This window comes from Corvus cornix, chromosome 3 (genome assembly GCF_000738735.6).
Source record: "Corvus cornix cornix isolate S_Up_H32 chromosome 3, ASM73873v5, whole genome shotgun sequence".
Lineage (NCBI taxonomy): Eukaryota > Metazoa > Chordata > Aves > Passeriformes > Corvidae > Corvus > Corvus cornix.
The window spans coordinates 100,531,762-100,549,359 of NC_047056.1; the positions used below are offsets into that span (position 1 = coordinate 100,531,762).

General features: G+C 36.7%; 1 protein-coding gene across 1 annotated transcript in view; it reads right to left on the reverse strand.

The window, feature by feature from the left end:
• Window positions 1–17,598, reverse strand: part of NOL10 (nucleolar protein 10) — a 50,834-nt gene that overhangs the window by 13,519 nt on the left and 19,717 nt on the right. The window contains exons 14-15 of the mRNA XM_039569603.1: window positions 1,100–1,226; window positions 42–121 (exon numbers count right to left, since the gene is read on the reverse strand). Of these exons, the coding sequence (XP_039425537.1) occupies window positions 42–121; window positions 1,100–1,226 (207 nt within the window). The remainder of the gene's footprint in view (window positions 1–41; window positions 122–1,099; window positions 1,227–17,598) is intronic.

Genomic DNA, 17,598 nt, shown 5'->3' on the forward strand with positions numbered 1-17,598 from the left:
ATTGCTAAGAATAAAAATTGACAAGATGCAGCCTTATTTACCTTATGATAAAGTCTTATGTCCATGAAGAAGCCATGCATATATGCTCTGAGCAATGATGATCCAATGAGATGAGCAAGGCCTGGGAAAAAAGTTCCAAATTTCAAAGAGCTTTCATATATAAAGAACTTCTATTCCAAGCTAGCCAGTTCACTTCCCTAAGACAAACACGCACTGCCAATGCAAAACATCAATCTAACAGTCACAATCATGACATCAAGACTAAGTAAAACTGGGAATAAAAAATCATTCTGGCCAGCAAAAAATTTTAAGCTTCTTCAGAGCAACCAAATCCACTTTTCTTATAATAATGCATGCTACTGAGCACTTTTAAAAAATGCCTGCATGCACTATACTCTATAGAAGTTCACAAAAAATTCCAGAGGATTTTTTCAAAGTCCATAGGTGTGTGATAATCCCCTTTTTAGTGTGATATAGAGATGTTTTTAGCTAAAGAGTTTGGGTCAAACCCAACTCTAAACAGTCAGAAGTAAATTAAGTAAACTGGAGCAAAACATTGCAATCAAACCATGTAATGGACAGAAAAAGGACTAGCAAGTCTCAGAAGTAGCTTGCTTGCCTTCTCTGCTATATAATTTTCAGTGTTCCAATTCCTTGAAACTATTAGCCCTAGAATGATTTGTATTTTCTGAAAATTATTACATTCAAGTAGGGTAGCCTTTGGCTGCGAGTTCCAAATTCTATTAGAGCACCTCAAAAATATTTTGAAAACTAAACCAATTTCTCTTCCTCTGCCTTCCATGTAGCATATGAAAGCACACACAACAGATTCTCAGACACATTATATCAGCAAATATCAATCCCCTTCTTGTGATAAAAATCTGAGAAACACAAGTGTCTAGTGTTGAACTGGTAGGGAACCAAAGAACTTAAGAGCCATCAGTCTGGAATATTAATAACCAAGAAGACAAGAGGAAACTACTGTCAGTGAATTTCATAACAGTCCTCATACATCACACTGAAATTAGAAAAATCAGATGTGTAAATGTTCAAAAACTGAACAAAGAAGTCAGCCAAAGAGCACATACAACTGTTTTACCTAAATTTTCAAGGTCTTTTCTGGTAACAAATTTGTAATCGTCATAAACTGTGCTCTCTGGATTCTCTTCCAGTTCTTCAGTCAAGTTGTCCAAGAAGGAACACCATTTTGGGGCAGGTCCTAAAACCTGTGGATATTATGGAAAGTTATAACATTGCATTTTCTTACAGAAAAAGTCTACAGTTAGGCTCTTGGCTACTGTGCTGTAATGGAACAACAAATTAATCCCACTGCAGACCTCAAGAGCAGCACTTAGAGAACAGAATTAAACCTATTGCTTGCATTATCAATAAAGAGTACTATAGATTATGTAAGCGTTGTTTTAATTTAGGTCATTTGAGACCAGCCAGTCTGGAGGTTTCAAGTTTAACTGTTTCAAGTGGTCCCTGTCTGATTAATTTATTAAAAGCTTAGAGCCAAACATTATAGAAGAAATTACAAACTAATGGCACTAGATAGCAACTAATTTGTAAAAGTGCTGCTGGATCTTGGACTCATTAGGTTCACTACGCAATCATGTTAAATCCTACTCTGCCCTATTTATTTTAATTAAAACACCACGGATATATTTCACGTATTTTATTCAAGGATAAACCCAAACTGTATGAGCAGATAATGGGAAATATTAACAATACTTGCATATTTCCATGAAGAGGCAAAGGATTTATTTGCACAATATTAGGTAACACTATCGATGTATTTTTCCATATAAGCTTCCTCCAACTTCCCAAGTTAAAAATCAGCTCCCTTCACTTTTCCCTCCTGCTGTTCTGATTGAAATTCCTCTCCATCTTGACTCATGCAGTCACACTCAGCTGTTCCAGCAGTCTTATTTTAGTAGGTGAGTTAGCTGCATGGAAAAATCTAACACTGCATTTCTCTCTCTAGAGCAAATCAGCCAACATTTTAGAATGCTAAGTGACCAGTTAAATCCTACAGTGGGACTTTTAACGGGGTTTCTGATTTGTTTGCTAAAAATTCATGTTAACAACACTGCAGTCAACCATAGGAATGCTTGTGATACAACAACATTTTAAGATCCTATTCAATTATGGAAACAACTACAAGTGATTTATTTATTTAAAATATACATAGTTTGTTTTAACATGACCGTATGATAACAGTATGAGATAATGTCATTCATTTAAGTGTTTCTTCTAATTCAAAAGTCTTCTTCTGAAGACAACTACACACAAAGAAACTGTAAAATTGTGTTCTAGACCATAATATTCTATCTAACATATTTTTGCCTGTAACACTCCAGAGAATATTTTATTCTAGCCCACTATTCTCTCTGTATTAAATATGAATTATCTTCCTAAGATTTCAGCCCTAGCTGAGAACCATTCCATGCCAAAGGAGAAAGTGCACTTTTTTTACCATGCTGTATATTTCATTCCAATTACCAAAAGCTTCCAAGGAAATACCCAAGATGTCACTAACAAGAAACACTTTACCTATGTTTTCCCCATGTCTGCTCCAGGAATAAATGATATATATAACATTCAGATTGATTTCTTGCCAACATTCCAGAAGCTTTTGTCTCCATCCAGATTTTAATTTTTTAATTTACTTCCCCCAAACCCACTTATTAAAATGCCAAGCTTTTATATTAAAAAGGAAGCAGGCTAGATCTATTGAATGTCTGCATGCCACTTGAGGAATCAGTTATCCGTGCCTCATTACCAGACGATCAAAGCATGACTGGTGTGGAAGAACCTTAAGTTTACTATAATTTTGTTTCAGATGAAGCAGTTTGTCCTTCTTATTAAAAAAACCAGCAAGCTACTTACTAACTAAACAAAACTTCTCTTGTAATAAAATTTAAGGACAACGTTCTCTCCTAAGATTATTAGAAATTAGAGAATCCTTGACTCACATCCATTCCCATTAAATAAAAAGTTCCCCTTCATTTTATCTTGCTGCACATCAGTGAAGACCTCTATCACTTCAATAAAGTTTTTCATCTGCTCAAGCCCTACAAAACACAAAGAAACCAAGCCCCTACAACCACTTAGGGCAACCCCCCAATGGGATCTTGATTGGGATAAACCTTTGAATGAGTAACTAAAGCAAAAGTCTCACAAATAAGGGAAAACTGTTTATCTACTCTTCAGCTGTAGCGCCACTCACAGTTCCAAGTATTCCTATATTCAAAATCTGATACTGAGAGTAAAACCTTTCATGGGTGTAATCTGTGCCATGAAACACATAACATGATTATTCATTATAATCTCTGGAGTGGGTTGGATGATCAGATCACAGAAAACGAAGTGGGGGAAATGAGATAATTGATGGAAAAAAGAAGTGGCAGAATACCCGGAAAAAATAGAAAGTCCAGCCATTATTCAAATTTCACATGTAAACTGACAGAAAGGAAAACCCTACAGAAATGTCTGTGTACATTTTATTACCTTATTTCCCCCTCTTCCACCCCACTAAAACCACTTGCCCACCTATTCTAGGGCATCTTAGGAGCTCTGCTTTGTGCATTAATATGAAACATTTTTTAAAGCTTAGGAAGAAATTTAAAAATAGAAAAGGCAAACAATATCAGCCACAATGATAAAAACATAAACAAGAAATGCCCTTCTTTCGCAATAGAAATCCTTCACAGAATTTAACTGCTATTGCATTTTAACTGCAGAATTTAATGCTCCACGGTCAAGCAACAGCCATCCCAGGATGATGCTGAAAGCACTCCAGAATGGCAGGCTCCAAGGTTCCACCATTCCTGTGCCCAGGTACAAAAGCAACAATTGAGAGGGTTGGTCTGCACTGGGCCTCCAGGGACAAGGTGGGAGAAGTGAAACTGGCCTGTCTTCCCCCAGCTCGTGTGTTTCCATACAGTGGCCACATTCCAACACAAGTGGGACCCCTTGGAGCTGCTGTCATCCAGCATTGGCACCACCTCAGCCTGGCCTGCAGTCCCTGTTAAAGCCACCATAACAAAACAAAGCACTGGAGTTTGTGTAGGTCAATCAATATACTTGCCAATTTGGATTGGAAAGGTACAAATCTACCACACCTAACGGAGAAAAATGCACTGAAATTCACAGCAAGAATAAGAAAATGTTATGAGGTAGGTAACTGCATGTAACTTAAGTGACAGATACAATTTTTACAATATTTATGACATACCAAATAGATTTCTCCGCAAGTTTTAGAAAAGTTGCACTCAGCCAATGGAAAAATCATTATTAAATGAGTGCACATCTAGGCTCAGCTTTTATCCAAATTCTTTTTAGGACAGGAAAACTAGACATGAGCACCAACAGTGATCAAATAAGTATCTTTTGCTTTTTTCATTATTATTCTGCTTTCTGTAGGATAACCACTTCTTGAGACAATTTCTGCCAATTTCTGCTGAAGTTAGTAAGATTGCTTTGAAAATGTTTTTGCCCATGAACAGAGGAGCCTCACCCACCAGCAGGGCCCAGCCAGCAGCAAGTGGGGGGTGCTCTGTGCTCTGCTCCCCTCCCAGTGCCTTCCTCCTTCACCAACTGGAAACAGCACCCATGAGGTGACCAAAGCACAGATGTCCCACAGTGTCCCACCACCACACTGCAAGGCAGAGTGACAGATGGGTCACACCAGTCCCCTCCTCCCCACAGCAAAACTTACCACTACGATACACCAGTAATGCAGACACCTCACCATTGCCTTTTACCTTGTTCTGAGCCACAGGAGGTAAAAAATGTGGACTTAATAATTATTAGTACTGTGCCACCTAATATCAAATTTTTCTTATACACATTAGAATATTTCTTAACTTTACACACAGAAAACACAATGTATGATGAATGGTCTAGCATGCAACTGAGCAGAGAAACAAGTCTAAGATCAAACTGTTCTAGAAACAGAAGAGAAAAATGTTCACAGAAAAATGTTTTTTAAATATTATTTTAAAATAACTTCAAACATCACAGTTCTTTGTATTCTATCCTACAAGATGTTTGACTTCATAGTCTTGTAGCATCAGAAGTCTTACATGGTACAGCAATGTTCTTATGGCCATGCCTAATTCCTGAGCATTTCTGTAGAAAATATCATCCTGTCATTGGTCTGTAATTCTCCTAAAATTAATAAACCCTAGGACAGCATAGTTATTATTCCCAGCCCACAACAGATGTTCCTTATCTTCAATTTGGAACACCAGACAGCACTTGTACACTTTTAAACGCCACTCAACAGTTTGACAGCCAGCTCTGCAGAGCCCTTAGAGCCACAGAAAAACTGCCCGAATCCTAACTAGTATTAAACATGTTCAACAACTTAAAAGAAGCCCAGGATGTACAGAAGCTTCCACAGTCAGATGTCAAGAGATTTAAATTAAACTACTTTGAATGCACATCCAGACAAGTATTGTTAAGTATCTGTTAGAAGGTTTCTGAGACCAATTCTACAGAAGTGACTGAACAGTTGCTCCTTCCTTCTCAGGGAGTAAAAACAGGTTCCAAAATCTGTTTTTCTGTATGTTAAACAATAACTTCCTGGAAGATGTCATACAAAGCAGTGATAAATTCTTTTAGCAGTAAACAAGATCTCAAAATGTAGTAAGAATCAACCAGCAAAAAACCCCTCAATCTTCACTGATGTATTTTGCAATCAAAAATATGCAAAATGTTCACAGACGGCATTAATCTGGTTTGAAAATCATTCACTAGAGTTTGGAAGGTTTAGACTGTCTGATTCCCTCTAGAAGACTAACTTAATGTATGTGGACATCATTCAAGCACACAGTTCCAGAGGCTTTGGAAAGCAGAGGTGTTATCTGCTGTGACTGCATGAGACAGCAATACACAGATTCAAAGAAACTTCAGTTTCACAAAAATTAACTGTGTAAGGCCATATCATGCCACACCATAGTGATACAGTTAGTAACAAAAGAGCAAGAAAATATATCCTATCACAGTTCTTTTGTATTTTCAAAGTAAAACCTTCTGTCAAAAATCTTCCAGTTGTGTGTTGTGGTACCTTCTATGCATTTTGACTAAGACCATTACTAAGTAGCAAAACTCTACTAACTTAATCATTCACTGCCATATTATTTGAATAATGGTGATTACAACGAAAATAGCATATTTTTCAGATCTTCATCAGACCTCTATGTACAGTGCATTGTGTAAAATTATTAATGAGTTGGTGGAGACATTTTGTACAACTCCAGTATATGTGAATGTGAACTGTAGCAAGGACTCTGAAAGGCAGCAAGGAGGATTTCTGAAACAGTAATGCTTGCACAAGAATAAATACATCACAGAGACACTGTAAACTAGAGCTGACCTAAGCACCAGAGGAGTGTGACTCTTAACAGCCTTTTAAGTGGAGATAGTGGGGAACAACTAACAACTAATTTTCAGATGAAATCTGAAATATTTAAGGAAAAGATTATACAATCTGATTGTTTGTGATAAGATGGGACTTGACTTCACAATCCAAGAAGGCTCCTCCATTCCACCATTCCCATTAAAAAACAAAACCAAAAATGAAACTTAAAGCACTTCAACAGACATTATTTTCTAGACTATTATTTCTTGAAATGAAATATATGTTATGTATCTGATTTGATGACTTCACATACATATTTACCTATAGGAGACAAAAATAATTCTTTGGAGAAGACAAATAATAACAATAAAATCTTAATTTTGTTTGTTTTTAATGAAACGGCACAAGATAAAGCACCTTAAACCTTTAACAGGATATATTTGCTGGAGAAAGCAGATGCACATCTATGCATGCATATTCTCAGCTTCTATCACACCATTTAACAGGAGGAAGAGATTACAGAAGGTCTAATGAGGGTGGTAAAAAAAATGGTGATCCCCAGGGTGTGGGCAGTGATTGAAATGTGCAATTGCATTTTAAACATAATTAGCTCCCTAATTGTATAGCCAAGTTTAATTAATGCAATTACATGAAATATTAATTACTATTCATTTTAAGTGTATTGTTTTCAATGTTTTGTTCTCTAATTTTAAGAATTAGACAGATCTCAGTATGGAATAACTTTGAAAAGTTTCCATCTAGATGCACTGAAAAGTCAAGAGAAGAACACCTTGCTGCACCTTGTTAACACTTAACATTAAATCAATTGTAATTGCTAACTCTAAACACCCAGATGGATTATTTCTAGCTTGTAGATATGAAAATCTGCAGCTCTCTGTTCTTGTTACTATGCTTTTGGCCTTCAGTCATAGCCAGCCCAAGAGATCAGCTCGTGTTAGGAAGGAGCCTTGGGATCACGTGATCTTGTTATGTTTCTATCAACTACGTTTCCATACACAGCGTTTCCCTTAGCAACCAATGTGCTCCAAACAATTTGTCATTTTGAATTCTGCCATTCTTCTGTAATCTTCTTTCTTCCTATGAATGCTCTCTGATCAACTCCAAATATGCCCTGTTAATCTCTTGAGCAATTCTATTGATTGGACTGAATACAATTCTTTGATTCTCTAAATTAAATTGGTTTGGGGAATAAACTCCAAACAAATCTCCCATATAGTTTTCAAAATTTCATGCTTTCATTCACTCTACATCATATGGTGTAGATTTGGTGCTTTTAAAGATATCAAGTAGCTCAGTGGACTACAGACATGACGATGAGAGACTGAATAGCACCTTTCTGGCATACTACTGACAACAGCACTGCAGTTGGTTTTAAGCCCACACACTCATAAATTTCACTGAATTAAACAATGAATTGGCTCTTTCTCTCATCCTAACTCCAGCACATCCAGACATTTTTGGCAGATTCATTAATCAGAGAGGTTGAATAGTTGGTTTTCCTACCTTTCACTATGCTATGGAAGCTGCCAAATCAACTATTTGGAGGTTTTACTCCTTAGAGAACATGTTAAAGGAAAATTGCTTTCAAGATCTTCCCAGTGTTAAACAAAAACTGCTGCAGGAACTTGCACACATCTTCTAGGAATGAGAAACTAAATCTTTCCGCCCTGGTAGTTATCAGATAGTGAGTACTTATTTTTATAATTCTAAGCAGTTCGGCTATGTAATGATGGTTTGGTTTTTTTTTTAAATCTCATATTCTCTGGTCTGACAAGTATTACAGTCAGTTAACCAGTCATGGGTGTGCTCTCACTTGTGAGTGTCCTTAGTGAAGCCTCCATCTTTTGAAGGAGACAATGGTCCAGTTGCTCATAATGTTGGGAAAAGACGCCCTCAAGCAAATAAAGTTACTCCTTAAAATTGTAAATGAAATTCCCAGAATAGCTCTTTTCTTCACACAACAGAACAAGAACGGGACACTTCTCAAGTCATCTGTGACTTACCAGCCACGGCATTAAGAGTAGAGTCTGATGTTTGCACCAACATCCCTATCATGTTCTGACACACATAAAACAAACACTTCATCAGTACTGCTATGGATCTTTTATTTATCAGACTCCCTACATTTTTTAAATGTTGAGACAATGTTGAAGTCAGAAAGATACACTGAAACTTGAAGTACAAGAACATATTACTTTCACATGAAGTCAACTAATCAAATGAAGCTCAAAAGGAAAAAGGAGAGCGGCTTCTCAAAGAGTGTGTTACAACCATGACCTGCTTCAAGCACCTTCCCAAAACTATTAGCTGAAAATAAACCAAAAGTTACCAAAAGTCTGTCCTTATTCTAATACAGCAGCATCTATAGCATATCTGCTGTAAAAACAGAGGGAAGTAGGTAAATTGCCTTAATACTGTGCAGTAAGTTCAGCAGGGACTCACTTCACAGGTTTTATTTACCTATGGCCATCTGCGGATGGTCTTTCTTTATCCATGAAAAAAAAAAAAAAAAGACGCAGATCAGGTATGCCCAGCTGAGCTAATGCCTTGCTGACAGTAAGTCAGGAACCACATTATACTTTGGCCATCCACACCTTCCATTCCCCATCACATCTGACTAAGTGCTCTTAGCAATTCCTTTTCATAGCTTCTGGTACTCATTAGAACCTTCATGAAGTCAATTTACTATTCAGTGACTAAGAATCACTGAACCAGCACAATCTCCCTCACAAATGACACCACCTTCATAGTTTACATGGTCTAACAAAAACTCCACCCTATCAGGATACATTAGAAAGAATAAATTACTCGCGAAGTTCTTTCCTTGCATTTACAATTGTGACTGCAGGAGAGGCAGACAAGGGAATGGTAGGTGGGAAACTTCGTAACTGTCTTGGCCTTCATTTTAAACAAGGAAAGAACTTCTACACAGCTTTTACCTGTTCCAACATGTTCAGAAATCTGTTTCTAAACACATAATGATACTTCTTGCAATACTAAGGGCATAGGTCATCAATGGTCAAAACTCCCACTACTAACACAGATGACAGTAACACATGCATTGACTTTAGTATGTATGCAATAGCCTCTGATGGCAATCTAAATTAACAAGAAACACCCAATGAATGAAATAGAAACACAAAGTCCCAGCAGTCCCCTTCTCAGTTTCTCTTGACGGGACAGGAAAATTCCTCAACTGCCACACTGTGCAGGATCTTGCCTCTCGTGCTTTTAAGTGGCTGGGAACAACAGAGTTCTTACAGTACACACCAGATGCCAAGGAATGTTACAGCATAAGTATCTTTACAGTCATTAAAACAAAACATACTGGAGGATCATCTGTATTTTAGGGAAATTCAAGGAATGCTAGAGATGTAAAGGTACTGGCAAATCCAGCTCTTTGTCTACCTTACATGACTGACAAACTACTGGAAATCTAGGAATGTGTGAGTTTCTAATAACTCCCTACCACTGCAGCTTAATTGCTTTTTGCAAAACTGGGAGGAAGACTTCTCCGTGAGTTTATTCAAGTATTGCCAGACAACACAAAGGGAAGGAAAAGCAACTACCTGTTGGGAATGTGCAGCTCCTCCAGAGAGATACTGAAGATAAGCTCAGAATAAACCAACTTCTTTGCAGAGGATAATGCTAAAGAAATTTTGTATAACTCAGGAAATAATCTTAAGTAGAAAGTACCTTTCAAATAAATATTCAAAAGCTTCCACATATGTGATAGTTTTATTTACTTCTAAGGTTTTCTGTAATAGAAATCCTAGGTCTTCATAACTTTTACTATTTCTGCATAAAATAGTCATAACTCACAACACATGGTTCAATACTGAGTGCAGTGCAGAAGATGACAATACAATTACCCTGTACTTTCAAGTGCAATGAAATAAAGACTTAGTTGAAATTACTACATGGACAAAAATCTCACATGCTTTGTTTTCTGATCCAAAACCTAAAACACTCTAATTCTTTTTACATGCTGATAGACACATAGCACAGTACAAAACTCCCTTTCAGCAATTACATATTTTCAGTATCTGTGACTGCTTCTCTCTTCACTGACTGAAGCTAGGCAACTGCATCTCTAAATTTTCAGAAATCAAGTGAAGAATCGATGGCCCAAAGGAAAGAACAAGTGCAAGTTAAGAAATAAAAAATATCTTTCAGATACTCAGGACTTAAAAAAGGGGAGCACACCCCCTCCTCAAAACCTGTTTCTTAAAACAAGAACGCAAGAACAGAAGGTCCATTGCTACCAACCGCTTGAGAAACAGTCACAACACTAAAAATATGTGATTCTTGTATCAATGGTCAGAGCAATCACCTGGTATAATTGCATACAACTTTTGCTTTTAAGAATTTTCTCCTGTGCTCTATGAAGGGTTTGATGTAAACTATAAGGAAGTATAACTTTACAGTCAGCATGCTGCTGTCTGCTCAAAAATACTGAAGAAGTGCTGCCTCGTACACCAACAGCCACAACAGCTCTAAGCAGGGTTCATATACCTTCATAATCTACACATGATGTCAAACTACTACATCATCAGCACCAAAAAACATCTAAAACAAGTTTTACAGGAATATCCGAAATTTTTTCCTGATTATCACACATTGGTGTTTTCCTTCTACATACATGTGACAAGTGGTAGCGTGTCTCTCAGCCAGCACATGGGAAATGGAGGATATCCTTTGTTGGGAATAAGCCCAGTGTGTTATTTTTCACTTTGAAAGTGTTTAGGTTAAAAGTAGGAAGCTCACATTTCTGCTTGTTAAGATAAACAACTTTTTTCCTATGCTTATAAATACTGTGAGATAGGTAACGCATCATTCACCAGGCACTTTTTTTTGTGTAAAGGATTAGACTGTTATGGATGGAAAATACAATTTTACAAGATTGATATATCAAAACTCAGTTTAAAGGCCAAAGATGCACTCCAGTATCTTTTTATTAATGGAAAGTTTCTTCTTTTGACACTTGGCAGCCTCAAAGCTCAACTGTAATACACTACTTCATAACAACCCTTCTTTCCAGTCATTTCACAGTTCTCAAAATGAACAAACTAAGATTAAGACCAACATTTTCCATTCTATAACAACCATTTTATTTTACAATTTTTTTTTTCTCAGACTATGAAATGTTTTTCTACATTATATACTGTTTCAGGATAGAAAAAATCTCTTAGCACAAGCCAGTTTCATGGTTGCTTTCCACTTCACAAAAAACATGTTAGAGAAGGGCTATATTAAACAAGATGAATAACTGTCTTCTAAAACCCACAGCCTCATCATATGATCTTTAAGACAACATTTTAGGCAGCACTATGCAGAATGACCTAATACTGCTAATCAGAAGGCAGGAAAATATTCTAAAAGAAATCAAAATCTTACTCTCTACTGCTAATCTGTTCTCTTAGTGTCAAAATGCCAGACACAAATATAAAAAGAATTGCATCATTTGATTCATAGCTTTTACCACAAAGAAGCCAAAAATCTGTACATAAGATCTCACTGTAACTCTAACAGCACCCACAAACTATTTGAATGACAGCTGACTATACAAAACACTGTCCCTAAAGGCATGAAGTACAAGGTGTGGACAGGTAGGTTTGTGTTCCCACCATATAAAGACCCAAGAGAGAAAAAAACCAATCAGTAGATCCCAAATGGATGAGAATGTAAGTCTTAGAGCCATAAAACTATGAACCATATATATAACCATATAGGTAAGTAACCATATAACTATAACCATAGAGGTAAGTGTGGAGAGTATAATACAGGAGAAACCTCCCACACCTTTTAAAGTGAAAAATCACAGACTATAAAGACAGGTATCTGATGGTCATAACATCTTGTATAGAACTGCTGAGAGCACTCTGTCACCAGACTGACAGAAAATACCTACCTATTTCAGATAAATGCTTTTTCTGTCAGTGAGTGAACTGAACACAACTCTGGTCAATTCAGCCATTTAGAAACAGCTCATCTGGATGCGTAAGATCAAACCATGTTCATCCCTAATTTACATTCTAGAACTACTCCAAACAAATACCCAGAAAGAAATAAAGGGGATGAACTAAGGTATTAAAAAACTGCTTTCACTTGTTTTTCCTTCAGTACAAGGTCCCTCTACAGATGTTTCACCAAATACCCAGAGCATTAAATGAAAACATGTAAGCTAATAGGATTTGTTGCATTAATCAGTGATTATGTTATTTCAGGGTTAATGACTAAGGAAAAACTAGTTTTTCTAAGGTTTTCTAAAACTTTTTTTATCTAAATCCAAAGAACTTTTTTTTAAGGAGAAGCATTTTTGAGGAATATTCAAAACAAAAAGATGCTGATAAACAGTAATTAAACCAGGCTAGAGGAGTGACTAAAAAAAATTGAAAACAAAATTAGTTAAAGAATGTGTGAAAGGCAAGAAGTATCAGCAATGGTTGGTTTAGCTGAAAAGCCACCCAATTTTAAGAGGACAAAATTCACAATATTTCTAGCAATAAGGAGAGCCACATGTCCAAAGTAGGTATTGTATTAGAAACCAGAACCCTTATACTCCTGGAGAAACGGAATCATTGAGTAGGCAAGAAATACTTGCTCTTGAAATATTTCCAGTTTATAATTCCAACAGCCCTGAACTAGGAGAGTGCTAGGATATCAAATTATTTTCCAAAACTACCTGAAAAGAAGCCAGAGGTGCTCCAGGATTTATATTTTCTCAAAGAGCTTAATATCTTCACTACACCAAAAGTACATTGCTTCTAGCCTCAACAGGGAGTGTTCTGCCAAGACTGCAGGAAAATAAAAAAAAATCCAGAACACCGAATATTACACTCAATTAATTACGGTCTTAATTGCTCTCTTCTTTTAACAGTCTAATGAATAGACCAAGTTTCAGTTTCAGTATGTATGTGTAGCCCAAAGTTTCAAGTCCAATAAATGAGACAGGACTGATTTGCAACATCTGTGCTAAGATCAGATGGGTTCGTGTAACCAGAAGTAAACACCGAGAGTAACATCTATGCCCCTTGTTCTCCGCCCAGAACACACAGGAGCTGACATGTAGGGGGTTTTCTGTACAACCTGCAAAGACAACGTTGTATGTCAGGGAACATGACGGCCTCAATTAAAGAGAATCTGACTCATCTTAGATCCCAGGCCAGTGGACCACCATGTGTCAGTGGAACTTCTGCCTCTCTTCACTTCTTTGGCCAGGACCTGGTTGCACTATCGACTCAACTTACGTTTCTGAGTCAGTAGTCTAAAAACTATCCCAAGGCACACACAACTTTCATTTCAACCTTCCCGAGGCACACATCAAAGTGATGTACCAGGAAGCCAGCTGGCAAGAAGCAGCTTCCAAATGTTTGCATAAACTGCAAGTTAGCTATTAAACGAGTGGCAAACAGCCCACTTCCAGTCAGAGGCACTTGCCCTCATTAAAGCCCAACAAAATAAAACAAAAACAAAGTCTCCAAGCTAAGCCACTCAAGATGTTACCTATGTAACACAAACATTTCATTTCAACGGTCAATTTGGTTTTTGCTCACTCTGCACTGTGTACTTATATGAGGTACCCTGCCATTTAAAAGCAAACCTGTCTGTCCTTTCTAGAAAAGCAAAAAATCACCTTGTATTTCCTCTACTTAAAGCTTTGCACACAAAAGAAAAAACTGCAGTGATTTTTTACTTTTTTATAAGAAATGCAGTGTTCTCAGACATTCCTAGCCTCAACTGTCATACCTATCCTGATGAAATTTCTGCAGGAAAAGCTGATGCGTGCCATTTCATTTACAGGCAATATTATGATACACACTGTCAAATCTTTTATAATCCTGAAGTTCAAGAGACAGTAATTTTTTGGGTTTGAAATGGAAATTTAGCTTTGGCATTAACAATGGAGAGAACGGGCACACATACACAGATAATTCAGTCAGACATGAGCTCAGTCGGAGCACATTCCAAGCTGGCCGGACACAAGCCAGCTCCAGTTCAGCAGTCATGTAGCTGTGTTAGCACAGCACTGTGCCCACACTAATAAAACCTGCTGAGATGCTGGGTATGCTGGGTTGGGCACAGTCCTGCACTGTCTGGCCAACTCCAATCATGGACAGAGGATGCTGGGTCTGTCTGCACCCATCCATGAACATACACGCTCCTGCTCTGCGAGACTCCCACTGCTGTGAATTTTTTTTTCCTTACAAAGAGCATAGCACCATACATTTGGGATTTTAAGTATCCTCCTTGATCATAGCCATGGCAATTTCATATAGCTGTTCCAATGAGCATTTGAAACAAGAGAATAATTACTAGCACTATGGGCCAATGAGGGGCATGGGCAATTGAATGGATTTTATTTACATAACTGTCCTTTACAGTTAGTAGCATTTCCCCCAGGAATTTATTCTGTTACAGAATTCAGCAAGGCTTGTAACTCAGTTCCTGTCAACATCTCAAAGGACACATTTCTAGTAGTATTCAAGTCTACCTTAAAGTAAACAAACAAAGAGAAAATTATGTTATTCATTATAAAAACTGTGAATCCTAGTTCTCAGAAAAAGACAGAAAATGAAACCATGAAAAGAGATCAGGTAATACAGTTCTTCAAAGTTTCGCTCCAAAGGCCCATGTAACTAAACTTCTTTGCCTGTGCGAGGAAATTAGTAAGTCTTCCAAGGATGAAAAAAACCCATGTATTAATCATGTACTGACAGAGAAACCAAAGGACAGGTGTGCAACTCTGAGCTCAAATAACTAGCCTGGAAGATCAAGGAATAAAACTGTAACATGAATGTGTTAATAACATTACATTTTTCTTAATAAAAAATGCCCTGGAGCACTTTAAGGCTGACACAAGTCCTCCATTTTATATTTTCTTCATTTAAAAGGCAGATTAAAAAATAAACAAAACAGCCAACAAAAACAGATTTAGTGAGCTACATACTTGATTTTTAGGAAATGCAGTAAAACACCCTTCAATTATACAACACTGTCTGTGCCAGCCCCTTCAGTCTTGTAAAAAGGCAGACAGGGTAAAAAAGTCAGACCAGAGTGGGAGAATTCTGTCTCTATTTCAAAGTAACTTCTTCTTGCTACATTTAAATTTCCTATTGTCTAAAGTATTACATGTTTTGAAATGAACTACAGATTGTCAACTAAAAAAGTACTGACAGTATTTAAGGTATGTTAAACAGCTTTCAAACTCAAAGCCATTGACACAAACTGGAGAAGTTTAGCTTATTTGAAAAGCAAATTTAATCTGGGCAGTAGCCTTTGAAATAAATTTTCAATTTTCTTGTATACAACAATATTTCAAAAATAGAACTGATATTTGGATTTATGCTTTAACATTCATCATTTGGGTCCATTTGTATACTCATGTCACCATGAATGTAAAACCCATAAAAAGGTATCATCCAAACAAGTTTAGGCAGATTCAGGTACCACAAATCAGGGGATAGTGACAAAGGAAGATGGTTTAGGGCAAGATTTATGTTAATCTTCATTGGAATAGCCTGACTGCTGCAAAAATTCTAGGTAGTATTAGTCAGAACTTAAGTTTGCAATATTCTCTCTAGGTATGATCTGAGATCTAATACAGAGTGCTTGTATTTCCTAACTAAAAGTTACTTGTCTGACTTCAGAAACACGAATTCAGTACTCACAGGGCATTCAATGAGAGTGAGATTTTTGAGAGAGCAAAAAGTATTTTTCATTTTGATTTACAATATGTGCAAGAATACTCAAAGTAATACTAGCTTGAACAAGTTCTAACAAACCATCTCTGGTGACAATCAAGACAATGAAATAACTTTCTGGCTAAGTTGAATGTGCACCTCTAATGTACTACAGCTGTCAAGTTCATGTATCATGCACACCTGCACAAAAAATAATCTCAGTGCACAATTTTCAGACAGAAAGCTGAACCTTACCTTTAGTGACAGAAGGAATGCTTTTTCCATCTGGATAACTTAAATTAACTAACTAGTACACTCCAGTTTTAAAAACTCATCAGATTTTGAAAATATGTGAGTTTGTCTTCCCTAATCCATTAATTAAAAAAGGCAATAGATAAAAAGAAGTGCTTGGAGAGCTACTCTCTCAACCTTATAAGGGACAAGGCAAATGGAAAAAAAGTGTTCACCTTCTAACTACAGCTAGCATTTTGCCATAAATAGAAAAGTATTTGTTGTGCCCCTTGTTGCCCAAAGCATGGAAAGCGCCCATTAATAAAACGCGAGTTGGTTAGAGCTGAGTTACGGAAACAGGCAATTCACATCCGAAGAACATCCTTTATACAAATGTATAAAGTTTTTATACAATTCATGTATAAAATTCCACATCTCTTTAAATGCAAAAATCTAATAATGTAAGTAAATACATCAGACTACAGAATTGTTTAGAGGGGTATACTGTTGTGTTTAGACACACAAATACAACATGTATGTATTGTCTAATCCACAAAGAGAAATAAACTTATAAATCTCCATCCTGAAATCAAGATCATACAGAGTGGACATGGCAGCAGGGGATGACCAGAAATGAACTGAAAAAAATTAAATTTAAGTTACTTTAAAATCAATTAGCTACATGAAGACTTTTTGGCTGATTTAAAAAAATAGTTAAATATATATTATAGTTTGTCCAAGATGTGAATAAAATTAATTAAGAAGTGCACAAATTTTTAGAGTCTGGTCAGCTATTCTGCATGCAACATTTACATAGGTATCCCTACTATTTATCTTCTATCAGGACAAAAAAACCTCTAGAGAACGCACTGTAGAAACTAAACCAAGAGTGAAATGCAGGTGTAATTTTCTGTACCACTCCCTGACACCAGAAGGCTTGCTGCTAAGTCTCCCTAAAACAAATCTGAAGAGATAAAACATATAGTTAAACCTACAGTTGAGCCTTTCAACTGGAAAGCTTACCCAGTGAAAAGCTGCAATTGCAGAAGGGCATTGAGCATAAGCTACAGTCAAGAGCCATATTTGAAGCCACACAATATCATTTCTTTGTCAGAACAGAGAAGAGTATTTACTGCTATGACTATGTCACTGTATACCACATATTAAAGACACGAATGAAATATTTCACAACAAAGCAAAGTTATTATCTTGAAACTTATAGTCCCTATTTAGGAATACTTTTTGATCAGCTATCAAAAAACCTACTTTTTCCAGTAAAGCTCCACCTGAATT